This window comes from Lepidochelys kempii, chromosome 7 (genome assembly GCF_965140285.1).
Source record: "Lepidochelys kempii isolate rLepKem1 chromosome 7, rLepKem1.hap1, whole genome shotgun sequence".
Classification (NCBI taxonomy): Eukaryota; Metazoa; Chordata; order Testudines; family Cheloniidae; genus Lepidochelys; species Lepidochelys kempii.
Window position 1 is genome coordinate 82,813,183 of NC_136386.1, and position 27,394 is coordinate 82,840,576.

At 45.1% G+C, this 27,394-nt stretch overlaps 1 protein-coding gene across 4 annotated transcripts; it reads right to left on the minus strand.

The window, feature by feature from the left end:
- Positions 1-510: 510 nt before the first annotated feature.
- AIFM2 (AIF family member 2, ferroptosis suppressor) lies at positions 511-26,039 on the minus strand. Of its 4 annotated transcripts, none has more exons than XM_073353530.2 (9): positions 25,952-26,038; positions 24,388-24,582; positions 21,748-21,863; positions 18,967-19,086; positions 8,005-8,097; positions 7,417-7,525; positions 5,054-5,206; positions 2,702-2,902; positions 517-1,017 (listed from the first exon to the last, which is right to left on the minus strand). In XM_073353530.2, exons 1-9 carry the CDS (start codon positions 26,013-26,015, stop codon positions 863-865), a joined length of 1,206 nt encoding a protein of 401 aa, XP_073209631.1. In that variant the 5' UTR covers positions 26,016-26,038; the 3' UTR covers positions 517-862. The 4 variants fall into 4 exon arrangements, with proteins under 4 accessions (XP_078709941.1, XP_073209631.1, XP_073209633.1 ...); XM_073353532.2 differs by having other exon boundaries at positions 24,388-24,576; positions 25,952-26,020; XM_073353531.2 differs by having other exon boundaries at positions 24,388-24,579; positions 25,952-26,004.
- Positions 26,040-27,394: the final 1,355 nt, after the last annotated feature.

Genomic DNA, 27,394 nt, shown 5'->3' on the forward strand with positions numbered 1-27,394 from the left:
AAGAAAAAAGAAAAGAAAATGTGTCCAGTGTATTTATTATAAACCGTACCCTAATTACAGACACTTTTGCCTTAAAATGAAAGTCAACAATACCCCCAGAGTGTGGAAATATTTGACATATGAATACTTAGGGTACAGATAGTACCAAATCTGTGGCCACAACATACTTCCATATAAAAGACACTGAATTCGACCGTGTGTGGAATTTTTGCCAGGTAATGGATGCAATGCTGTGGATCGATTCAGAATGGCAGCCATCTGTTCTGAGTGTGTCTCAGGGCCAGACTCAGAGTATTACTGTCTTGAAGACTTAGGCAAACCAAGGTCTTCACTTGAACTATAAATTCTTCAAAAGCAGCTCTCTATGTTGTGAAGAGATAGGATTTGCTGTTGGTCTGAACCAAACTGAGCAAAAATAGCAAATGAGGGCAGTGAACTTGCAGAGATAACTTATCACACATTTCACTCAAAAAGAGGACTGGTAGACAAAAATGAATGGACTTTTGAAAACAGCATATTCTGCTACTTCTTTTATTTTAAAATCCATTTAAATTGAATTCCTGTCTCAGCTCCATCTTAGCATGTGAACCGAGTGTTGAAAAAGTTTCAGCAAGAAATACAGTTTCTGTGCAGATCCACGTAACAGAGCCACTTTAAAAAGAGTGTGCTTTATGTTATTATAATGCATCATGCTAAAGAATGGGATTCGTAATACATGATGTTTTGGTGCAGTATTGCTATCAGTCAAAAAGCCATATAGCCTGTGTCATTTTGGTAATGATGAACCTTTTATTCTTTTCCAGCTTTGTTAATGCCAGTCGATACATGTATTCCCTTGCTACTTTATCATTGTCCTTTCTATCTAGCAGGGCATAGTCTGTCCCATAGTCTCCCAGCTCTTAGAAACAAAAAGGTCCCGGCTCTTTGCAATGGTCACTAACAGACGTCCCACGTAGCATCCATTAATCTGGCCTACCCCATCATTCCGGCCCATCGACAGCAGGAAGGTTAGTGATCCTAGAAGTGAGAAACGTACACAGTTAGCCATCAAAAAAGTTGCAAATGTGATCAAACAGCATGACCAGCACCTGTGTGCTTCACAGCACAATGGGACCAAATTACATGACAAGAAATAAAAGATTTTTTTTTTTTTTGGCCGATTCTCTAGAACGCCCAGCTCTGTGGGATTCAGTCATAGTGTTTTCTGTGCAGCCTGGCTTAGAATCTCCTCCTCCCATGCATGCCAGGAAAGTGGGAAACTTGTCAGCTTCAGCAGTTTATCTTCTCACCTCAGTCTAGCTGTCCAGCCAGCATTTCTGGCTCCCAGACCCCACGCAGGCTGGTTCTACATAACAATGAAGCATGCACTGCTATCCAGTTACTTCCTGCTTTTACAGAGCAAGAAGGACTTCCAAACAGGTCCTTCAGGACCAGGAGAGAGAAAACAAAATATTTGGTACCAGGCTCCAGCAAAATGAATTAATTCTGTAGTATCTTGGACACATGCTAAATTCCACAGCTGTGGAATCACAAATGCCATGGAGCCCTGCACTAGCTAAACTGGTCAATTCACAACCTCACAATCAGAGTCTCAGGCTCCTTTCAGACTTAAATGAGCATCAGTTGCACTCGATTCACATTTTTAATGTTTTTGCAACCACTGGGGGTAGACGCCTATTTTTATTATTATTATGAAAGCTGAGATTCTGGAGCATAGTTCTCCAACAAAGGGGAAATTCTGCTGCAAATGCCAAGGAACCACAGAATACACAGGACTCTGATGATGCTTTTGCACAGCTATATCCTTTATTCTTATAATTTGGAAATAAGGGTGGGAGGTGAAACAAGAGAACCTTGTTTTCTCACTCTCTCCTAAACCACAATTAACCAGGTAACAGATGTTTCCATTTATAGAGGACTGATTCTTATCTTTTATGCTGTGGTAACTCCATGAACTCAGTGGAATTATTCCTGATTTAGAGTAATATAAATCAGAGGAAAATTAGGCTCATGGCATTGTGACATGTATGCACCTCTTGTCTTAAACCTTGGCATTAGAGTGGGTCAATCCAATCCCCTGAAATGTAATTTAAGATCTGGAAAGCTATTCCAGAGTGCCTGGAGAAATATGTACACAGACTGGTATCAAAAGCAAGTGGGAAATGCACTCTGGATGTCCTATTATCCCAGGGCTACAGCAACTAGCAAGGAAAGGTATGACTTAAATGGAACTAATTGCACAATAAAAGACTATGCATGTGATTAAGATTTTTCAGATTCAGGTCGTAAGAGTTTTAAGTCATGATATTTTGCTGTTCCAAGGATTTAATATCATAGTCTGATAAACAACTCAATAAGATAATGGTTTCCTTTATAAATTCTAACCACCATATCCTCCCACCAATATAACAGTAATCAATCAGCAGCGAAGGGGAAGAACATTTCTAAGTACAGAATAATCAAATTGTGTGCTTGTTTTGTTTGTGTCTCAAAAGGATTGCTGAAGAGTTGGCAAGAATATTTTTTAAAGAGGAAGAAAGTAAGAATAATGTCAGATATATAATACTCAAATCCAAATTATTTCCTTCAGCTCTAATTACAGTCCTGTGCAAGTTATGGATTTCTTACAAAGTAATTCTATATAGAGATGAAGAAAGGATCTCATCAGCTAAGACTTGTTATGAGCAGAGCCCAGTTTTACCTGGCTGGTAGGTTTTAAGAGGTTTCTGTGTCAGACTGTTGATGATGTTTGTCACCACAATATTGGCATGGAGCCCAGCATGGTATGCCATCTTTGGTTCCTTCACATCAGCACAATCACCAATAGCATAGATATTATCATACCCTTCCACCTGGAGGTACTGGTTGACCTTTAAAGCACCATTACCCGCCAGCTTGTCCCCTGTTTAAAAAAAAAAAAAAAAGTGCATCACCCGAGGCCTGAGGAGTTGAACAACAATGCATATCCAGTGACACAAAGCACTCAGGTGAATCACTACCAACAGCTATATCATTAACTATTCAGTAGAGTAGTTGTGTAGCTTACGTTTACCACTGCAAGAGATGACACTCGCCTTGCAAGAAGTCACTCCTATGTGATGCATGATAAATCATGTTTAATGATTTAATGACTTCAGCTGGTACTATCATCCAAGAGCCAACATTGTATGTAAACCAGGAAAAGAATGGGCCAAATCTTCAGCTACTGTAAATAGTTATAGCTCCATTGAAGTCAGTGGAGCTATGGCAATTTATACAAGTCAACAACCTGATCTGAAAATGCTAACTTTAGTTCTAAGTATCAGGCTCTCTGAATTGACTTTAAGGGCTAGAGTCAAAGGGTGGCTTGAATAGATTTGGTTGTTGAGAAATAACAACACTCCCAGCTTTGTCAAATGGTAACAAGTGATTCTAGTGAGAATTACAGAATTTCAAATCTATATTGTAGCACGTTAATTCTAACACACACGCACATCCCTGCTCCTTATATTTTTTTCTGGGTGATAAGTTACACTTTGGACTTGAAATTTTTTTATGAATTTTCTCAGCTAAAAGTAAGTTTTGGTGGAAATTTTAGTATCTTTTCCATGAACAAATGGTGATTTTCACTGGTTTAAAAAAAATATATCTGAATTTTTTCCCACCTGGATGACTCAATTACCCTTTTAAAACAGTAGATAATGCATGGTTTTCATCCTCTGAGGACTAGTGCCTTTCAGATGCTTGAAGGTATTTCCTTTGAAAGTTGTTCATTGTATGTGTACAGTACACTAGTTTCTATTTTAACCACATAGGATACAATTCTGCAGATACATAAGTGAAATCGAGTTTGAGCCAGACTATTCTCCCTTCATTTGCTCCCCTTAAATCCCTTTTACCATTTCTATTAGAAGGTGACAATTTGAATGTGCAACTGGTACAATATAAAATTACTACGCCCTTTCTAATGCTGTCTAAAGGAAGAGGGGGTTAAGGGCATGCAAAATTTGAATTAGATGTGCACTTGTTAAATCACACGTTTAAGAAAATGTTCATTCATTAATTCTCACATTTTGAACTAATTGCAAATTTCTTGCATTAATTCTCGCATTAATTCTCACATTTTATTTGTCTTCCCCTCGAAAACATGGAAGACAGATGAGTGATATTTACTATAGAATATAATTGGCTTTTAATTTTAAAATGTAAGATACTTTAATTGAAATATAATATCATGGGAAATATTTGTTGCATAGGTTTTTAAATAATTCACCAAGTAGAATTAGCTGAACACCAGGGCACAGATCCTCAAATGGTGTAAAGTGTCCTAGCTCCACTGACTTCAGTGACAGTGTTACAACAGTGGAGGATCTGCACCCAGGCATTTTAAAAGGGGTTAACCCTTCACATTTAGGTGGAGAGTCCTAAAGGTGTTACAGGCCCACTGCTAAGTGCACCAGCTACTAAAGTTCCTTCCTAATTTCTCCCATTCACCTCCAAATGCTTTGTCTCTAGAGCACTGTATTACCAGCACATCGATGGATTCATCACACTCATAGAGAATACTTGTTCTTACACTACCAATCACAATTTAGCACATTTGGCATTCTCTATATAGGATAGCTCCAGGATTGGAACAATGGGCGTGCGGGCTCAGTTACTGTAGTGCACTGACAGATGAGTTTAGCAGCAGGAGTGAAATCCTGGCCTCACTGAAGTCAGTGGGAGTTTTGCCGTTGACTTCAATGAGGCCAGGATTTCACCCAGGACCACAACAGTAGGATGTATTGGGAGTCTACCTAAAGTTAATGGTAGGGGAAGGTGAAGAAATAATACAAACCACTTAGTGCATAAATATATGCCCTCTTCCACAAACTTCCACCGAAGGGTCACTTTCTTTTTTTGAAGTGTAAGCTTTAACCACAGAGATTAAATGTGCTCTAACTATACCAAGTTAAATGTCAATACCACTTGCATACGGTCTCTAAAATACTGAATTGGAATAAAATTTAAAACATTTTATTGCCTGTGCTGAAGAATCTTAGCCCCACCCTGTCCTATGGTTTTAACTTACCAAATGCACTGCTGTATGCCGATGAATTGATCTTTATACCAGTGCAGAGAATCACCATGTCAGCAGCAACCTCTGTGCCCTTTTCTGTCTTGACTGCCATATTCTCTTGGAATCGGTTTAAAGTCAGCATATGCAGGTTGCTGACTCTGTCACCTGTCATAAGAAGCTGCATAGAGGTCTTTGTGATCATTAACAGGGATGCTGCTACCCTCTAAGCCAGTGACTACTGTACCCCTTTCAGGAGTCTGGTTTGTCTTGCATATCCCCAAGTTTCACCTCGCTTAAAAACTACTTGCTTACAAAGTCAGATATAAAAATACAAAAGGATCACAGCACACTATTACTGAAAAATTGCTTACTTTCTCATTTTTACCATATAATTATACATCAATTGGAATATTTTACTTACATTTCAGTGTATAGTATATAGAGCAGTATAAACAAGTCATCGTCTGCATGAACTTTTAGTTTGTACTGACTTTGCTAGTGCTTTTTATGTAGCTTGTAAAACTAGGCAAATATCTAGATGAGCTGATATACTCCTTGGAAAACCTGTGTACCCTAGGGGTATGTGTACCCCTGGTTGAGAACCACTGTTCTAAGCAGCATAAGCTGCTTCCTTGGGCACCGAAGCCTAAGGAGTGCAAAGTGTGTTATTTTTAACAAAAATACTTTTATAAAGATTGTACATTTAGAACACAGATTACAATATCTGTTCTACGCAAGACATACTAAAATATCTCCCAAAGTTTCATTTCAGATAATCATGTTTAGTTTCCTCCATTTGTTCCTTTCCTAGAGTTTACCACGTTTTCATCCTGAATTCCCACTATCCCTTTTATCTTTTGTGAAGTGCCCTCACATCCAATGGCAAAGCCTCTTGTCTCTGCAGATAGTCCAGTCACTTTTCCATTGCCCAGAAAAGCCTGATCCTGTAGCATGCTGACTACCTCTTGGGTGATGCTGAGTGCCCTTCCTTTCCATTGAAGTCAATGAAAGCTGCCAATGCTCAGAACCTCTGAAAATCACTTTGGTGTCGAAATGTGAATTTCAGGACCTAACTTTAGGACCTAACTTTTAAAAATATTGGCCAATATATATTACATGCAGAGCTGGTAGCCTGACCGTTTTAAGACCCTCTTTTCAATTCCTTATATATAGCTTTGCCAAACTGTTTAGGCTGAAATTTTCCATGCCAGGTGCCTCCATCAAACTGATCAGCTAAAATTGTTCATGCAATTTCAGAAAATAAGACCTGGGGTGGGGGTGGGGGTAATGACATTGTTTTGTCAGTGTTAAAAACAAAATTCTCAACCTGTTTTGTTGAGACACTCTAGACCCTCCATGCTTTGACGCAAAGACATGAAATTAGGCAGGAGGGCTGGCTTTTTGTCAGATATGCCTTTTGCCATTCCTGTGTACATCCACTAAAATGTATCCAAGTTATAAGCCTCTGAAAAACTCAGTTTGCATATGTTCAGTAGAGCCTTACGAGTGTGTCAGCTAAATTCTCTGAAGATGCATCTGCTCTGGGCATGCTCCATTCCAGGCCTGCAGGGGCTGAGCAGGACTCTCCTGTAATTGCTCCTCCCAGCTGTCATGGGATACTGTGGTGCCAGACAGAAACTGAGCAAGGAGACTGTCCCTCCCGTGCTCTCAATTCTTCTGCTAGAGTCCAGGCAGAAAGGAAAAGGAGGAGGAAGCAGAGGATCTGAATGCAGAGAGATGAGAAATGGGGAAGGCATGCATGGCTCACAGGACCAGTTCTGCCAGTGCAAAAATGGTTCTCTCCTACACTGCCTGTGGCAACAACTCCTTTTTCCAACATAAGATCTCTCAGGTATTTTGGAGGTGTTTATCCACTACCTTAGCTGCTTCTCATCCCCAAGACTGGGCTGAGCCCTGGTCTACACTGGGAGTAGGCACATGCACTTCAGCTCTACATTTTGTTTCCATACTGCTAGTTTTTTCCAACTGACATGGCATGTTCAGGCCCTCACTTCTCATGAGCATGAAATCACTCTAGAAAGGCATTTTATGCTGGTTTACCTAATGTGACTCCAGAAAAGCTATCAAAGGGAATGTGTATTGTATCCCATTACAGGAGCAATTGATGGGTCTTCTGCTTTGCCCTGGGAATGCAGGGGAAAGTCCAGTGAACCCTGCTTCACTCAGCAGCTACCTTCTAGCAGGTACTGAAGAGAGCCCTAGTTAGTCTTTCTCACCAGAAACAAGCATTAGAGACAAAGGTTCCTTATAGGAGAAGGAGTTAGAGATGGGGGAGTGGGGCAGGAAGCTTTGGGGATTTGTAGAGACTCAATCTGAGTTAGAGAAATATTAAATGAAATTGGTTAAGAACATACTTAACAAAAGATTCACTTCTTTCCTGAGAAGAATCTCCTTCACCACCTGCCGGACACTTGGTAGGAGCTCCACATCAGCCAGTGCAATTTTTGAGTGAATGAGGGTGACCTGTGGACAAATGCAAAAGAACTACAGCCAACTGGGGGAAAACAAAAAAGAAAACAAAAACAAACCTGAGTCAGCCAGGAACAAATACTACTTAAACAGGATTGCGTCTGACTGCTGTCCCAGCAAGCATGCAAAAGCAATAGCCAAGCCTTAGGCTTCTGGCTTTCAGCATGCATTTCTTGGCAACAAAGGCAGAGTAGGGTGGATGGGTGAGCGGAGGATCTTGGGAAGCTATTCTGCTTCCAGCCAACCCCAGCACCAGGATGCACTGCAGGATTGCTGGCTGTGAGGGCGTTCACAACTGCTCACTTCCAGCCTTGCTGAATATGAGGCTCTATGGAAAATGGTTGTGAGGGAGTTTAGCTACAGCAAACCCAAACTGCTCTAGCAGAGGCATTGTGGAAGAACACATTTTTAAGTCACCAGATGAAGGAAGCAGCTGGTGGAGCATTAATTATTGTGTAAGTAGTTTCTTGTACCTCTTTGGCTGGATATTCTGTTTTGATCTCTGCAGCCATCTCCACTCCAGCAGCACCACCACCTACTATCACAATACGTGGAGATTTCTGGAGCTTGCAAAACCAAAAGAAAACAAAATTGTATCTCCTTGTTGCATTATTCCATACATACAGTAACCTAGAGTGAGGCATTCAGCCAGAACACTCATTCTAGCAGCACCAGCCATGCACCTTCCCAACTTGTAGGGAGACCTTCTTATTAAAGCAGAGTCCACACAGAAACTGTTATCAATAGAACACCCTTTGTCTTCTACCCTCTGGAATGAGAGGTGGAGCTGTCCCACCAAAAGCACCTTTTAAATCCCATCCTAACCTTGAAACACCCTTGGCAGATTTGGCCCTCAAAAAAAAAAAAAAATCTTGTATTTCAATGGGAAGCATTGATTAGGATACCTGAGTCCTAGGAAAGGGCTGGCAACTGTCAAATGCAACTTGTTCACCAGATTTCAGGTGAATTTTTACTGTAACAATAAGCCACTCCAAGGTGCGCATAAGTAGGGTAGCATTGCAGCCTGTTATAAGGCATGAGGTGGTGTGCCTTCATCTACCCAAGAAGTGCACCTATCACCTATTAATGCTCACTTTAGAGTGGTTTACTACCATCAGAATCCAAGGCCCATTCATTTATCTCTAAAAAGAAAAATAACTTGGGGGCAGGGGGAAGGAAGGGCTGCAGACATGTTGTGCAATGGCTTTCCATTATGAAAAATAGTACTTGGAGGATGATCAATTAGTAGTCAAAAGGGAAGTGGCTGCTATGAGATCAGGTGGGTCCAGCATTTTACATGTCCTACTTTAAAAATCATCGCACCTTTTTAACATAATGGGCAGAGGAATTTTCTTCTTTGGGGATGAGATCCCAACTGTGCCGGCTGGGCTGATGCATGACTGTGATATCACCAAAGAGGTGTTTAGCAGGGTGGCTGGCCCATTAGGATTGGAAGGTCTGGTGCCAGACAACTATTGTAAAGGGGTCACACCATTATAAGAGCAGCAGGAGGCTGAGGTAGTTGTGGCAGAGGCCAGGCTCTTCAGAGAAGACAGACTGGGGACAGAGTAGCAGCCGTGTTAGTCTGTATTCGCAAAAAGAAAAGGAGTACTTGTGGCACCTTAGAGATTAACCAATTTATTTGAGCATAAGCTTTCGTGAAGTGAGCTGTAGCTCACGAAAGCTTATGCTCAAATAAATTGGTTAGTCTCTAAGGTGCCACAAGTACTCCTTTTCTTTTTGAGCCTGGGGAGCTGCCCTAGGTAGGAGAATGGAGAGTAGCCTGCTAAGGCAGGAGCAAGACCCTGATACCAGGGGAGTTTGGCAGTCAGAGCCTGAGACCTGAGCTCCAGCCAGATAAAGCCTGGGAGTGGTGACTCAATAGCTCTGAGAAGAGGGGGTGGAGGGATTCCCTCCCTAAGGAAGAGGGACACACTGAACTGGCATAGGGCATGGAAGGGCAGAATGTACGTGCAGTTCTTAAAGAGGCCCCTGAAGAGGAGGAAACAGAGGGACGGTGCTGCAGCATGACTGCTGGCCATGAGGGACAGTGCTGTTGGCAGCTGCTCTGTTACAAGGTCCAATGGTCTAATCTACCCATAGCTTTGTATGGACAGCATCCCCACCCATACACTAGTGTATATTACAAGGAGGCCTATTTCACTACTGATACAGGCATCGGAGCTCCGACCCACAATTCTTCAGTTGTGATATACAGGATGCTACAGGAAATATTCCCTATTAACCCTCATCCCTTGGTCCAGACTCCACTGTTGATTTAATCACCATGTAGAAAGCCCTGATTTTCCATTTGTACTTTTCTAAAGAAAACTGCTATCTCAGTGATTGAGATTAAAACATGTTTTAGTGGTTGATTTACAACTAAATAGAGAATTTACTCTAACTTTGATGTATTAACTATATACATTTAAACAATTATAAAGCTTAATAGTTTCAGATCCTTATTTGTACATTTAGTCTGTAACAGATGAGCACAAACGAGGTTATCTAGTAAATAAGCAATATCATTCACCATTTTGTGTCAAGGTGCAGTAGAATGGTAACTGAATTTAATCCACCATGCAACAGCGCAAAGCCATCTTAAATCTTTTAGATACATAACTTGAACAAAACACGTTTCATATTTACAACTAAATGATTTATTAAACAAAAGGCATTAACTATAGTCATGGACTAAACAGATTTCAATTCAGCCTGGAGAAGTTTTCAAATATGCTTAAGTGAAAATTTCTTACTGCTTAAGTCTTTTGAAAATGAGACAGTTACTTAGGCTGTCCTTTAAACTTTTACAATAAGTAGCTCTCATCCTCTCCCTCATTTTTGTTCATAGACTGGAAGAGACAAGTATTCCTGCTTTTTCAACTCCCAATTTATTTCTCAGCTTTGAATGAATTAGTCCAAATTCAGAAAGTATCCTCTGTGCCTGCAGAAGAGGCTACTGCTGTCAAAAGCTAGTTTTGCACATTCAGTTCTGGTTCCAGGCACTTAGCTAGTGACTTTCAGTTCAGCTGTGACTTTTAAAAGATCAAACATATTGCTTGAATGGTTCACCTCCAGTCCTGAAATTTGTTCTGGTTGGGAATGATTGATGGGTGATAAGATGCCCATGTCATACCATCACCTTCTTCTGCAGTTAAGCATCTACCCTGGTACTAGAGAATGTTGGCAAGAAAACAAGGTTTAGTAAGTGATTGATCCATCCTATTTCTTCACTGCCTTCAATCTAACTGTTGTTTGGTATTTCTTCAATGTCTCTTGAAATTCTTTCCAAATATCAACCATATCAGCAGTCTGTCCAAGGCTATAGAAAGAAATTTCAGTATATTCAGCACATCCTCTACATTTCTCTTTAGTCCAATGTAGACTACTGTGGCTCCATCTATTTTGCCATGATTCTTCACAAGTTATCAGAATAGGCCAGGCCATAATAAGTAGCTCAAAACAGCCAACCGCTGAATGCCATTGTGCATCTTGGAGAATTAGTTTGAATCTTCCTGCTCTCTTCAGTGAGGCTGAAGCAAAGTGATTATGGGAAGTATTTTGCAATTTCAACATTTTCCTTAATTCCTGGAGTTGTACTTTAGTCTTTGGTTAAAAGGTGCATCAAATGAGTATGGCACACATTATAATATAAGTTTCAGGGTCCCTTCATTATCTTCTAGATTTCATCTGTGTTACATTTACAGTATTGTCTGTGACAAAACTATGTACTTGACACTTGAATTTTTGTTCAGTTGTTTTTACTGCTACTTTTAAGTATTCTGCTCTATGGGCAGTGTCTAATTGTTTCTGTAAGTTTGACAACAGAAGATGGGGTTGTCTCAAGCACATATTACAGGACTATTGTATACACTGTTCCACCCATCAAGACTCAGATTAACAAGCTTCTTGTCAAATTTTTGCTCACTGTTCAGTTTCCTTCTCATACACTGTATCCAGCAGTCTTCTAGCAATGTCTGCTTGAGGGATGGAGAGTGACATGATTCAATCATTATGGACCAGGCTAATGAAGTGTTTGTTCTGAACTAGATGAAAAGGAGAACTTGTTGCATAAATGAATCAAGTAATCTTTTCACTTACATGGTCTTGCTGGAATTTGCTGCTCCTGATTACCATGGGTTTATTGGATGAAGAAAATCTGACTGTATGTTTAATTGCAGCACTACTAGTGATACCAGCAAATGATGGAAATTCATAACCTCTTACTGTATATCTATACTAGACTCTGAAACAAAATGGTACAGTCACTGAGTATTACTCAGTGCACAGCTTTAAAAAAATAAAAACAGAGATCCCTCCTACTGCATCTGTGTGTACCACTGTTTAAATGATGATTTAGTCTAAACCCAGTTTTATAGGGAATTAAATAAAGGATTATTTGTTTATTTAAACCCCCTAGCAACATAAAACATCTTGAGTTTAAATGTTTAAATTCATAAATGCCTAATAAAACTTTAAACAGGAATAGTTAAACTAGGATGAGCAATGAGAGATCATTTCAAAAGTCCAGCAGTAACAGTAAAAGTGAAATTGATATACTCCCACAAAAAACTACCATACCAATTATATTTTGAATGCTAATGTTTTGAAATGCATAAGTAATCCATTCAAAAGGTAAGCTTATGACCATCTAAGTTCTTTACTAGCACAGTAAGACATGGTGGGCAGTCCATAAGATTGGAGCAAAAATAAAGTTTGCTAACCAGTTGATCCAGACTGATGTAGACATGCCGAACAAAGTCACTGCCTTCTGAAGAGCATTTTTCACAGTGTCTTGTTCTGACAATCAGGCCTTGCAGCTCTGTTGCAGTGTTTACATTTGGCACATGTTCTTTTTTACTCAGAGGTACAGGAATTTCTTGAAAATATTCCCAGATAGGGTCTCTATGATCCGCAGCCATGGCAGGCCTTCCCTATTCTCCCCACCCCCCACAGTTCCTCAGTGTTGAAATCAACACTAGAGGCTGCACTCTGAAGAATGCTATCCCTCCCCACACCATCCTGTTTAGACACCAGCGTTGCTCCTTTCTAGCTGCACACTCCGCTCCTTCTCCCTTGTTACAGAACTCCCCTTATGACATTCCAGGGCACAGTCCACAGGGCACAGTCCAGACCAGGGAGGGGCTGTGTCACCCCTGCCCTTCAAACTTGGGTGCCTCACAGTGTTCTACTGTGTAGCACTCCCACCTGAGCCACTCACAAACAGCCTTCTAGCATGCAGGTTACAACCCGAGCATCTGTGTGTAGTTGCAGCCTGCCAGCCACACACCAGTCACACTCTGGCTTCCACCAGCCTTGGTTCCACTTGCAGAGTGACCCTAGCACAATCCCAGTCCTGAATTTTCCCCCGAAACGTATGTTCTGCCCTGTCCTTTGTCTTTATCCTGAACAGCCCAGATACTAGATCTGTTGCCCCCCTAAAGGGATCAATTTTCAACAATTTGCTACCATAAATGGAGTTACCCACACAGTTCAGTTTAGACAATAATGGATTAGTTTAATTAAAGAATAAAACATATTTAACTACAATGAGAAGTTTTGAGTACAAGTATAAGGGAGCAAACTCAAATGGTTACAACATAAAACACTTCCTAGTACTAAAACTTAAACTAGGCTTGGTTCAAGGTGAAGTCCCTTACCACATGTTCCCAGTAACATTGCTGATCAAATTCTCAGGCCTGGATCTGCTCCCAAAGGCTGTTTCTTTTGTTGTCTAAAGTGAAAAAGACATTTATAGGAAGAGATACCTTGGGGCGTTTTGCCCCTCACTTTGTAGTCCTGTTCCCCTCTGAAATGCATTTTCCTGAGGTTTACCCCTAGATGAAGTTCATTACTGCTGTGAGGCTGGAGTTATGGAGTCTTGTGGTGAAAGGTTTCATGCTGTTTTCTAAGATGCAGATCTGTTTGTTCCTGCTTCCCCTTTCTTGCCATACAATGGCCACTTGTCACAAGACTGCACATCAACTTTGACACTCATCTAGAGTCATCAGCTTGTCCTTTGTCTTTGAGAAACTGGTTTACCCAAACTTGTCTGGTAAATACATTTCAAACCTTATTTCAGTTCGTTACTATACACATTTCATCATATTACCACCGAAGTTGAGTGAGTTAGTTCAGATGATACTCAGCCCTGGTCTACACTACGAGTTTAGGTCAAATTTAGCAGCATTAGACCGATTTAACCCTGCACCCATCCACACGACAAAGCCATTTTTGTCGACTTAAAGGGCTCTTAAAATCAATTTCTGTACTCCTGCCTGACAAGGGGATTAGCGCTGAAATTGACATCACCGGGTCAAATTTGGGGTAGTGTGGACACAATTCGACAGTATTGGCCTCTGGGAGCTATCCCAGAGTGCTCCATTGTGACTGTTCTGGACAGCACTTTCAACTCAGATGCACTAGCCAGGTACACAGGAAAAGCACCGGGAACTTTTGAATTTCATTTCCTGGTTGGCCAGCGTGGCAAGCTCAATCAGCAGAGGTGACCATGCAGAGCTCAATCAGCAGAGGTGGCCATGCAGTCCCAGAATCGCAAAAGAGCTCCAGCATGGACCGAACGGGAGGTACTGGATCTGATCACTGTATGGGGAGACGAATCCGTGCCATCAGAACTCCGTTCCAAAAGATGAAATGCCAAAATATTTGAAAAAATCTCCAAGGGCATGATGGACAGGGACCCGCAGCAGTGCCATGTGAAAATTAAGGAGCTCAGGCAAGCCTACCAAAAAACCGAAGAGGCAAATGGCCACTCCTGGTCAGAGCCCCAGACATGCCGCTTCTATGATGAGCTGCATGCAATTCTAGGGGGTGCCCCTACCACTACCCCACCCCTGTCCGTGGACACCTGCAAGGGGGGAGTCTCATGCAACAGGCATGAGGATTTTGGGGATGAGGAGGAGAAACCGTTCTTCCCGACAGCCAGGAACTGTTTATCGCCCTGGAGCCAATACCCTCCCAAGGCGGGCTCCCGGACCATGAAGCCGGAGAAGGCACCTCTGGTGAGTGTATTTTTGTACATATAATACATGGTTTAAAAGCAAGCGTGTTTAATGATTAATTTGCCCTGCAGACTTGGGATGCATTCGCGGCCAGTACAGCTACTGGAAGTCTGTTAACGTGTCTGGGGATGGAGCGGAAATCCTCCAAGGACATTAAGGGAACATTCAGATGTGGCCGTTCCTGCTGGGCTGTTTGCCTGTGGCTGAAAAGAAATCATCCCCGCTTTTGGCCGCGGGGGGGGCGGGGGGGGCGTTCACATTGAGCTTTTCGCATTTGGCTGGCAGGGATCTTCCTTGATGCTAGTCATGCGGTGGGAGGAGGGGTGAAGCAATCATCCCAGAGAATTGGTGTGGGTGGGGTGGGGGGGTTAGTTGGGTTTGTGCTGCACGTTAACCCGAAAACCGCAGTCCCTCCTTTTAAATGGCCAACCCAACAGGTGCTTGGTATTGGAAAGGAGGGTGCTGCTTTTTGAAACCATTCCCACATGTTATGAAGGCTGAAGAAGCCAAAAGACTGTGGCTTACCATGGCTGCCTGCAAGCCAAATTCTGTTGCCCAGCCCTGCGTGTTTGATCTCTCACACCAAGCCGGCAGGCCCTCAGTATAAGAGGCAAAATGCAACCTTGTATCGAAAGCACGTGCTATGTAATGTTAACAGCTTGGTTCACAGTGAAAGAGCCTACCCATTGTTCTCTAAAATGTGTCTTTTTAAATACTACTTTCCCTTTTTTTCCTCCTGCAGCTGCAAATGTTTCAACACTTCCCCTATCATCTCCGTCCCAGAGGCTACCGCAGATAAGAAGGCAAAAATACCGCACTTGCAATGAAATGTTCTCTGAGCTCATGCAGTCCTCCCGCACTGAAAGAGCTCAGCAGAATGCGTGGAGGCAAACAATGGCAGAGTCCAGGAAAGAAGAAAATGAATGCGAGGACAGGAGGGACGAGCAAGATGAGAGGTTGCGGGAGCAAGAGGAGAGGTGGCGGCAGCGTGATGAGAGGAGGCAGGATGCAATGCTGAGGCTACTGGGGGATCAAACTGATATGCTCTGGCGTCTGGTGGAGCTGCAGGAAAGGCAGCAGGAGCACAGACCATCGCTGCAGCTCCTGTGTAACCGCCTACCCTTCTCCCCAAGTTCCATAGCCTCCTCACCCAGACGCCCAAGAACATGGGAGAGGGCCCCCCCCTCCGGGCACCCAACCACTCCACCCCAGAGGACTGCCAAAGCAACAGAAGGCTGGCATTCAGTAAGTTTTGAAGTGCAGTGTGGCCTTGTCCTTCCCTCCTCCCCTACCCCTCCTGGGCTACCTTGGCAGTTATTCCACTATTTGTGTGATGAATTAATAAAGAATGCATGATTTTGAAACAACAGTGACTTTATCGCCTCTGCAAACGGTGATGGAAGGGGGGAGGGTGGTTGGCTTACAGGAAAGTAGAGTGAACCAAGGGGGCAGGTTTTCAGCAAGGAGAAACAAACAGAACGGTCACACCGTAGCCTGGCCAGTCATGAAACTGGTTTTCAAAGCTTCTCTGATGCGCAGCTCTCCCTGCTGTGCTCTTCTAATCACCCTGGTGTCTGGCTGCGCGTAATCATTGGCCAGGCAATTTGCCTCAATCTCCCCCTTACTCTCACAGATATCGTGGAGCACACAGCAATAACAATGGGAATATTGGTTTCACTGAGGTCTAACGAGAGTCAGTAAACTGCGCCAGCGCGCTTTTAAAGGTCCAAATGCACATTCTACCACCATTTTGCACTTGCTCAGCCTATAGTTGAACAGCTCCTGACTACTGTCCAGGGTGCCTGTGTACGGCTTCATGAGCCATGGCATTAAGGGGTAGGCTGGGTCCCCAAGGATAACTATAGGCATTTCAACATCCCCAACAGTTATCTTCTGGTCTGGGAAGTAAGTCCCTTTCTGCAGCTATTCAAACAGACCAGAGTTCCGGAAGATGTGAGCATCATGTACCTTTCCCGGCCATCCCACGTTGATGTCGGTGAAGCGTCCCTTGTGATCCACCAGTGCTTGCAGCACCATTGTAAAGTACTCCTTATGGTTTACATACTGGCTGCCAAGGTGGTCTGGTCCCAAGATCGGGATATGCGTTCTGTCTATCGCCCCACCAGTTAGAGAATCCCAAAGCCATCCACTATGACCTGCACATTTCCCAGAGTCACTACCCTTGATAGCAGCAGCTCAGTGATTGCATTGGCTACTTGGATCACAGCAGATTTGCAGTAGATTTGCCCACTCCAAATTGATTCCCGACTGACCAGTAGCTGTCTGGCGTTGCAAGCTTCCACAGGGCTATCGCCACTCACTTGTGAACTGTGAGGGCTGCTCTCATCTTGGTATTCTTGTGCTTCAGGGCAAGGGAAAGCAAAGTCACGAAGTTCCATGAAAGTGCCCTTATGCATCCGAAAGTTTCGCAGCCACTGGGAATCATCCCAGACCTGCAACACTATGCGGTCCCACCAGTCTGTGCTTGTCTCCCGGGCCCAGAGTCAGCATTCCACGGCATTAGCCTGCCCCATTGCCACCAGGATGTCCAAATTGCCGGGGCCCATACTTTGAGAGAAGTCTGTGTCCATGTCCTCATCACTCTCATCACCGTGCTACCGTCGCCTCCTCACCTGCTTTTACAGGTTCTGATTCTGCACATACTGCAGGATAATGCATGAGGTGTTTACAATGCTCTTAACTGCCGCGATGATCTGAGCGGGCTCCATGCTTGCCGTGGTATGGCATCTGCAGGAGAGCAGAGTTGCAGCGGAAGCGGTGGCTGCCAACGGATGCCACGAGAATAGATATTTATAGAGACCGACGAGAGGACCTGTGAGATGGATTCATGAGAGCAGAGTTGTAGCGGAAGCAGTGGAGGATCACGGTTAGCACCGAGCACATTTCCCGTGGAAGAACACACGTACCGGGAGCACATGACAGACAACATGGAGAAATTTGCTTTTGAGACAATAGCAGCAGAGCAGAGTTGCAGCGGAAGCGGTGGATGACAACGGTTAACAGTCCTACTGCACCGTCTGCTGAAAGCAGTATGGCGTCCGCACGGAAAAAGGACACAAAACGATTGTCTGTCATTGCTTTCACAGAGGGAGGGGCGACTGACAAAATGTATCCAAAACCACCTGCGACAATGTTTTTGCCCCATCAGGCATTGGGAGCTTAACCCAGAATTCCAATGGGAGGCGGAGACTGTGGGATAGCTACCCACAGTGCACCACTCCGTAAGTTGATGCTAGCCACAGTAGTGAGGATGCACTCCACCGACTTAATGTGCTTAGTGCGGACCTACGCAATCGACTGTATAAAATCGATTTCTAAAAATCGACTTCTATAATATCCACCTAATTTTGTAGTGTAGACATACCCTCAGAAGGCATATTTTGTACAAAGATTACTACAATAGAGTGTAGGGTATGAATGCAGGGGTGCATTCTGCCACACTCCAGCCCCATCCCCATACAAGCCAAAGAACTTACAATCCGAGACTTCTGCTTGTGTAATCCATATATCTTTTGCACTCCAATATTTTATTTGTTTAGAGACAGAAGGAGACAGTTGAGAAATTAATGGATTTATATCTGTCTGCATATATAAGCAAGGAGACTGAACAAGCCCATTTACTTGAAGTGCCCAGAACCATGCAGAAGCAAGAGCTGGTAGTTACTGGGCAAATCCATGTTTTTCCATAAGCTGGAAAGTTTTGATGGTGGGTGGAGTCATAAGCATTCCTAATTTGAGATCGCATCTTATCAGCACTGAGGTAGGGAGACACTATAAATAAGAGTAGACGACCGCCCAGGTTGGCTCAGCTGATGATCCTGATGAGATACATGATGGCATCTCCTGGAGAGTGAGTGAGGCAGGCTGTGATGACTTTACCAGTCTCTCACACCCATCAGCACAGCCACAGGGTCCCTCACAAGATCGATCCCTTAATATACTACATGGACCAATGTGCCATATTTATAGTTTGATCTCAAAAGTTAGAATGTTTTCCCCCTGATTCCCTCTAGAAAAGCAGCTTTTAACTCAATTTTTGATGGAGGCTCATGGATTCAGCGTTTATTTAAAAGTTTTGAGATTAATGCAAAATGTGCTAAGGTCTAAAATTATAATAATTCAAATTTCATTTTTAAAAAGAAAAAAAACCTTCAATTTGATTTAAATAAAATGTATCCATTTTGCTAGCCCTCTCTCTGATCCAAGCACCACTACACTATAACACTCCACTCACCCCTGAACTCCAAACTTGGATGTTGCCAGCTCTCATTAGTTTCATCCTCCCTCACCTGGATACCAATAGGAGCACTCACCATAACTATAATTTCTTACATCTTTCTCAAAAGGACAGAGCCACCTACCACTTTTTCCACTGATGGTTTTCAATCTCACCTCCTTGACCATGTCTTCATACATCTGAATGGCAGTTTCCATGTCAATGATCTGGTTAAACTTCCCAGGGAAAGGCCCATCACTGCCTGTAGCAAGGATGAGGTGAGAGTAGAAAAGCTCCTACAAGGGGAGAGAGTGGGATCAGACATCACTTTGAGAAGTCCAAGGTAAAGGATCCCGAACACTGGAGTCGCTTTGCAGGTGGTGCTCTGACACCTCCCCCTGCCCTGGAACTAAATAGCAACATTCAATTCAAAAACAAACATCTTTTGCAGAACTAAATGATTCATATAATTGTTTACCTGCATTCAATCTGAAGATATTAATGGGGACTTGGTGAGTCTGAGTTTGTAATGGGATCTCACAGCCTCTTTTCTAAGTGCAATCGCTATGCAAAATGGGTATTGTGGCTTCAGTCCAAGTTGTGACAGACAAATATGTACATGACAAGTTACCAGCAGAGCTGGCCCTTATACTGGCCATCTCTACAGAGTCTAGACACTGAATGGAAATGGTGCAGACATAGCTACACTCTCCTTTTAAAGGTGGTCCCTCCAGAACAGGGTTAAAAAGCTTTGGCAGGGCAGTCCTGAGAAGGTTACACTGTTGTTGTCCATACATTTATCCTGTGATTGAGAGACTTCTGGACTTAATTTAGCAGTTCTTATTAGCAACAAGGAAGGGAACAGCTTGTCTGAGGGCCTGACTGGACCTGTGGTGCAGCATTCAGTCATGGCTTACTGCTGTGCTCCGCTTCACAGGGCGTAGGGTTGAGCTGGCACTTTGATAAGTAGGAAGCTGCCACATGAGGCGTGTTTTGGGAATGAAGGGATGCAGAGGTCTCCCTGGTGAAACATTACAATTAAAGCTGGGCAACTACTCTGAACTCTTCTGTAATCATTGGCTTGAGTTGTAAACTGAGTTTGCTTGGGTCATGCCCTGCCCTCTTTTGTATGGTCACTTTGCACAACAAGTGAGTTATTTGCAGAGACTCACATAAAGTGAGTTTTTAGCTTGAACATCTTGAGTACTCATAGGCTCTGACTCCATGGGTGTTCAGGGGCTGGAGCACCTACACAAAAAAAACAGTGGGTGCTCAGCATCCACTGGCAGCCCTGCAGGTCAGCACCTCCCTGTCCGCCCCCCGCCTGCCCCGGAACAGCTGTTCTGCGGTATGTAGGAGGCACTGGGGAAGAGGGGGAGTAGTGGGGGTGTAAAGAAGTGGGGGGGCATAACCATGAAGGGGCCGCAGCCTACCCACTTAGCATCCAACCAGGCCCACCCAAATCAGGGCCAGAGCCCCCCCGAATCCACAGGCTGTGACTCCTGACTCTGGTTCAGTGTCCGTCCGCCTGGTCATGTCCCTCTCCTGCCGGTGCTGCACGCTGCTGCCCCACCCCTGCACCCCCTACCCACGCCTTCAGTTGAGGAGGTGAACAGCAGGAAGGGCGGGGCCGGCCAGGGGCAATGGGGTACACTGGTCCGCCTGGCCCTGTGCTACCAGCATGCCCCTTCCTGTTGGGGGTGGGCCCATGCTGCGCGACACAGCTCCCCTGCCCAGCAGCCCGGATCCACTATGCTCTGTACCCCCTGAACCCACTATGCCCAGAGCCCCCCCAAAACCCTCCCACATTTCCAGCACAAATGCACAGTGCTATGCACACCACCACCCCTGCCCAGCGCCCCCCCACACCACAGCTGCCCAGCACCCCACACAGAACCCCCCACTCGCTAGTTTCCCAATACACACAGAATTCTCCTCCCTCCCTCCCAGTGCCCTTCCCCACAGCCCTACCACCACAGCTAAACAATGCCCCACACAAACCCCCAGTGCCCTGACACACACAGATCTCCCCCACTGTCCAGCACCCCCCAACAGGCCCCCACTGCCTAGCACCCCAAAACACACAAACCTCCCCCACTGCCCAGCGCCCTCCACACCCTCACAGCCCAGCACCCCATGCACACCTCCCAGACACTCACTCCATCACACCCTGCCCCCTTCCCTGGCCACACTCACCAGCCCTGCTGGGAGGTCCCTGGCTCCTACAGTCAGAGCGGCGGCGGGGGGGGGGGGGATCTCCAGACTCTCCACGTGCTGCGCCTGCCACAAGCGTGAGCTCCGTGTCTCCCACTGGCCGGGAAAAGCGCCAATGGGAGCTGCTGGAGCTGTGGAGCGGGGCTTGGAGGCGCTGGCAGAGCACAGAGAGTGCCCTGCCCCCAAGAGCCAGAGGGACCTGCCAGGGGGCGAGGTGGGGAGTCCCAGCGGTGCTTACCTGGGGCGGCTCCTAGGAAGCATCCGGCAGGTCCCTCTAGTTCCTAGGGTCGGGTCAGGTAAGGTCGGGGGGGGGGCGGAGGGCTCTCTGCCCGCTGCCAGTGCCTGCAAGCCCCGCCCCCGCAGCTCTGATTGGGAAGGAGGGAGCCGGTGCAGCACACAAAGCCCCCCTCCACCTCTGTGCCTAGGGGCCACCTGCACTGCGGCTCCTGCCAGCGGGCGGGTGCCAGGAGCTGCCCCAGGAAGCGCCGCCAGCCCCAGGACTTTGGTGCGCGCAGTGACTCATGGTGAGCGGTCCCCGATATCGGGACAAAGGGCGTCCCGACCGATGTGCGGTCGGGACACTGGACAAATGTCTTAATATCGGGACGTCTGGTCACCCTACTAAAGAAACAGAGTAAATCTGAACATGAGAGTGAGAAGAAAATCATCTGCTCACTGCTCCATTTGCAGAGTAAAATTATTCATCGGAAGTCATTAAGTCAGTCTGTCCCCAATGCACTCACCTCATTATCATTCAGCAAGACTTTCTGCCTCAGTAAGTCTATTCCAACCACCTTAGCTTGTCGGAAGCTCTCCACAAAGGTCACAAAGTAAGAGATGAAGGTTTTCTTGGCAAATCCTGCAATGAAAGAAGGTTAATGCCACCTATATACTGGTTAAGAAGAAAGGAAAGTAGGGGGACTAGAAAGCCAATTTTCCCCTTTGTTTCCAGAAGTCCTATTCAAATGGCCCTCCTTTGGTTATAAGAATTTGCTTTCTTGTTACACAGAATAAAGACCTGCTCCATGACTAGTGTCCAGACATCTATTCTCTCTGCCACAATGTAGGACCCAGAAAGTTTTTGCTTCAGTTGACAAGAACTGAAAAAGGCAGGCATAAAATTAAGGGTGTCTCCACACAGCGACATCTTGGAAAACTAATCAAATTAAGTAAAGTGTGAATTTGAAATGGATTAGTTAAACCACATTAAATACCCGTGTGCATACTGTTATTAACATACCTTTAATTCAGTTTAATTCACTTTCAAAATGAATTAAACTAAAAGGAATTAAGGCAACTTTAATTCAAAGCACTTGTTTTCACATATAGTGGTGCAATTGCACTGGTTCGGCTGTAGCGCTGTACATGAAGATGCCCCTATGCTGACAGGAGAGCTTCTCCCATCAGCATAGTTAATCCACCTCCCTGAGAGACGGTAGCTACGTTCACAGGAGAAGTTCTCCAATTGACATAATGCTGTCTATACAGGGAGTTCGGTTGGTATAACTATGTTGCTCAGGAGTCTGGATTTTTCATCCATTTTATAATCGAAAATGGTCTGTAGTATAGACCTGGCCTCAATGACAATGTTCACCCAGAGGTTTAATGCTGTTTAACTAATCCACTTCAAATTCATATCTTTACTTAATTTGCAATAGTTTTCCTGGAAGTCCTCATTTGGAATCAAGTGATTGAGGGAAGAAGTGTTTCATAAGAAAACCACAACTTAAGCCAACAAGGCAAAGCCATCTTAACTTTGGGGATAGGTCAGCAATTTTCAGACTATGGTCCATGGACCTCGAGTAGAGCCCTGTGCAGTGAAACACAGAATGAATATTGACACCAGACCACTGGAGGGTTATGGGGCTGGAGGGGCGGTGGGTCCCTGAAAGTCTCTCTCAAGGTTTGAAGTCGGATTTAGAATGAAAGAGTTGGAGAACCACCATGCTATTCCTTGCCAGGTACTCATGGGCCACAACAGGCGCTATTTTCCCTTAAACTGTCTCAGCTGCATGTATTAGACAAAGATATTAGATGTCAGGAGGCATACTATTTTAATGTAGATCTAAATCTGGTCTCATGCTATTTGAGAGCATTTCTTTTATGACTTTTTACATTAAGTCCAGGACCAGGATATGTACTGGAACACTGAGGCAGGCTGAGAGGAAGGGAGGTTTTTTTAAACTAATTAATCACTATTGAGAAGAGAAAGTCAGTAAATTACCAGTCATATTTCACACCCGGGCAGCATGTCTTCAGTAGGGGATGGAACTGGCATAGCTATATCAGTATTGCCAGTCCCAAGCATTCTCTCACACTCACACAAAGATTCTGCAAACCAACTTCCAGGAGCATCAGATGTGCATCTGACAAGGCCCCGCTCCGTCCTCATGTCCAGGCCACCTGGCCAGTGGCTTGGCATGAGCAACTCTAAGGCTGTATGCATCCGATGAAGTGAGCTGTAGCTCATGAAAGCTCATGCTCAAACAAATTGGTTAGTCTCTAAGGTGCCCCAAGTACTCCTTTTCTTTTTGCGAATACAGACTAACACGGCTGTTACTCTGAAACAAGTCAGCTGCCACCCTACCCTCTCCTTCCTCCCCTTCCCCCCCCCTCAAAAAAAACCAGCTAAAGATGAATGGCTTTTAAACCATTTGATTTTTTTAGACGCTGAGAGTTCTTATTTGCCTTCAGGACGCTGAGCTTTTGGTGTCACACCGTCAAGCCTCTCTCCAACCTTAAGCGCTAAAACTCAATGTAATTAAAGCCGAGATTCTCAAGTAATTCCATTACTACTGGAGCTGGGGCATAATATGCAAGGCCCTCAGCAAAACCACGTCACTAAAACCTCCGTGCAGATGAGCCCTAAGATCCTGAGGAATCTCAGCTACAGGGGTCATGCCCCCGCTGTTAGAGTAACATTCTAAGTATCAAAGAGGCTTAAGATAGCAATTTAGAGTAGCAGTCATCTTTCAAGTTCTTGTTTATAGTAGAGTGATCATCTTTAAATTTTCACAAATGCCTGTGCAAACAGTGTTCCCTATTCCTGGGGAAACTCACAGCTGGCATAACTTTACAACTTTGCCTTTGCAGATAACTATTAGTGGGAACAACTGCATTTGTGCTGTCACTGTGTAAGTGAATCAGAAGTCTGAGCTCAGGTTTCTCAGAAGGTAATAGTGGTCTCAAGTTTTATCAGAATACAGAAATAATTTAGTTTAACCACAGCTAGAGATATTTTTCTATTTTGGAATCTTACAAGAGTTTTTTAAAACCTGTGCAGTTCCTCTTTCAGAAAGAAACTCCACATACCCCAGTGGGGTAAACAGATCACAAGGGACCAGAGATCGTCCACAGACTTTAGGAAAAAGCACGTAAGTTACCGCTTTCTACAGAGGCCCGGAGAGCACCCACATTGTGGTGGAATGCATCTCTCATGTCCACAAGAACAAAGGGGATTCCCCAGGACTTTAGTTGTCTGGCAGCTGCAATTCCCCCGAAACCTCCTCCAACGATCACAACACGCACCGAGTCGTCCACTGAAAGCTTGGATCCCATCCTAGATGGCAGAGCTGCTTCTTCAGGAAAAAAAGAAAAACAAAAAACAAAAAACACCACACTAAGAAGAAGGGAAACAATAAGGGTGTCACAAGAGCGCCTTACCTGTGGAAAGTAAGGACTTGATCCTGCAAAGACTTAAGTAGTCCCATTGAAGTCACTGTGACAAATCACGTACTTAAAGTACTAACAATGAGTAAAATAGAAGCCAGGATATATATGGTCTGAAGACTAAATTTCAGAACAGTTTGAAGCAGGCACTGCTGCAGCTCAGCTTCTTACAGGCTCTCTCTTGCCTCCCAGAAAGCAGACAGGAGCGCGGCAAGGAACATGCAGATGGAAACAGCAGCACAGACATTTTAAGCAACAGGAATAGCTGCTTAAGATACGGAGTTTTATTCCTCCTCCAAAAAGTCATCACTTTGCACATTGTGAAAAGGCAGAGGGGAATCAGGCCCGACATGCTAGAGTTTTGTTGTCAACAGAAATCTGTTTTGAGAGGGATACGATGTTTGTAGAAAATATTTTAAGTGAATGTACCAATATCTCCTACAACAGGGGTTCTCAACCTTTTTCTTTCGGAGCCGCAAACAGGCTATAAAAACTCCACGGCCCGGCAGTGCCACAACAACTGGCATTAGAGGGTAGCAAGGAGAGCAATTGCCCAGGGCCCCATGCCACTGCAAAGCTAAGTTGCTCAGGCTTTGGCTTTAACCCTGGGTGGTGGGGCTTGAGGGTCCCAGGGCTGCAATCCTGTGAGGCGGGGGCTTTGGCTTTCTGCCCTGGGTCCTAGCGAGTCTAGCCCCAGCTATGCTTGGCGGACCCCCTGAAACCTGCTCGTGGCCCCACAAGGGGCTCCAGACCCCTGCTTCAGAACCACTGCCCTAGAAGAGCACGTCCTGTTTCCTAACTGTCTATGTCAGTGGTTTTCAACCTGTGGTCCACAGACCCCCCCCCCGGGGGGGGGGAGCTCAGACCATGTCTAAGCTTCCCAAGGGATCTGCATCTCCAGTCAAAATGTGGGGGTCCGCACACTTTTAGGAGCCGGAGGAGACTTTTTTTAAAAAAAACAAAACATGCCAGCTTGGCTGCCATCCCTTCCCCTTCTCTGCCGGGTACACTGGAGAAGGCACTGCTCGGCCAGCACCGAATTCAGCGTCAAACCGAACTCCAGACCCCGGGGGCGGCGGCGGGGGGGGGGGGTCACGGAAAGCCCTTTGCAGCACAACGAGTACGCGGGCCAGCACCAAAGTGCGGTGTCTGTCTCCACCGGACTCCCTGCCTCCGCTTTTAGCGAGCGAGAGGAGCGGAGCCTGCCCGGCCCGCCGCCTGCTGGAGCCCGGCCGTGCAGAGCCGGGCTGGCTCCAGCGTCCGGCCTCCTCCACTCACCCCTCCTCGCACCGCTGCAGACCCGCGGGGGGCGAGGGAGGAAGCCCAGCGAGTGTCCGCGCATGCGCGTCCCCGGGGCTGGGGCGAGCGCAGGGATAGCTGGGCTGGGTCACGGAGACAGGCGTGGTCTGAGCCCTCTCGTGGCGACTCGGAGGGAAGATCCGCTCCGTCCGCTGCTGAGCCGACTCCTACCGCCCTCTACTGGAGCCCCCGGCGCGTTGCAGGGCCTTAGGGGACAGCTGAGGCTGCAGATGGTCACAGTCTCCTGTAAAAACAACAAGGAGTCTGGTGGCACCTTAAAGACTAACACATTTGTTTGAGCATAAGCTTTCCTGGGTAAAAAACCCACTTCTTCAGGTGTATGGAGTGAAAATGACAGATGCAGATGTAAATATACTGACACATGAAGAGAGGGGAGTTACCTCACAAGTTTGAGAACCTGTTTGTGCTGACAGGGCCAATTCGATCCAGGTGGATGTAGTCCCCTCCCAATAACAGATGAGGAGGTGTCAATTCCGGGAGAGGCAAAGCTGCTTTTGTAATGAGCCAGCCACTCCCAGTCCCTATTCAAGCCCAAATTAATGGTGTGAAATTTGCAAATGAATTTTAGTTATAGTTTCCCTTTGAAGTCTGTTTGTGAAGTTTTTTTGTTCAAGTATGGCTACTTTCAAATCTGTTATAGACTGTCCAGGAAGATTGAAGTGTTCTCCTACTGGCTTTTGTATGTTACCAATCCTGATGTTCCTTTACGTAGGGACTGTCCGGTTTGACCAATGTACAGGGCAGAGGGGCATTGCTGGCACATGATGGCATATATCACGTTAGTAGATGTGCAGGTGAATGAGCCTCTGATGTGGTTGGGTCCTCTGATGGTGTCACTAGAGTAGATATGGGGACAGAGTAGACAATGAGGTTTGCTACAGGGATTGGTTCCTGGATTAGTGTTTCTAACAGATACAGACAGACATCATACCAAATGGACTGAAGGTAACAAAACCCATTGCAATCAACATACTGCACTGACTATGGTGAGAGACTGTGGCACACACTCTCAAAGAAACTGAGGAACCACCTGATCAGCATCCTGTACAGCAGACAGGAAAAGATCAAGAATGAGCTCTCAAAACTGGAGACTCTCATACGAAACCAACCTTCCACACAAACTTCCACGTGGCTGGACTTTACAAAAATGAGACAAGCCATTTACAATGCATACTTCACTTCTCTACAGAGGAAAAAGGACAGTAAACTATCTAAACTCCCACATGCCAGAGGGGGCTACAACAGTGGTACCCTCAACTCACCTAACAATATTGTTAATCTATCCAACCACACACTTAGCCTGGCGGAAGAGTCTATCCTATCTCGGGGACTCTCTTTCTGCCCCACCACCCCCACAAACATGATACAATTCTGTGGGTGATCTGGAAGCCTACTTCCGTC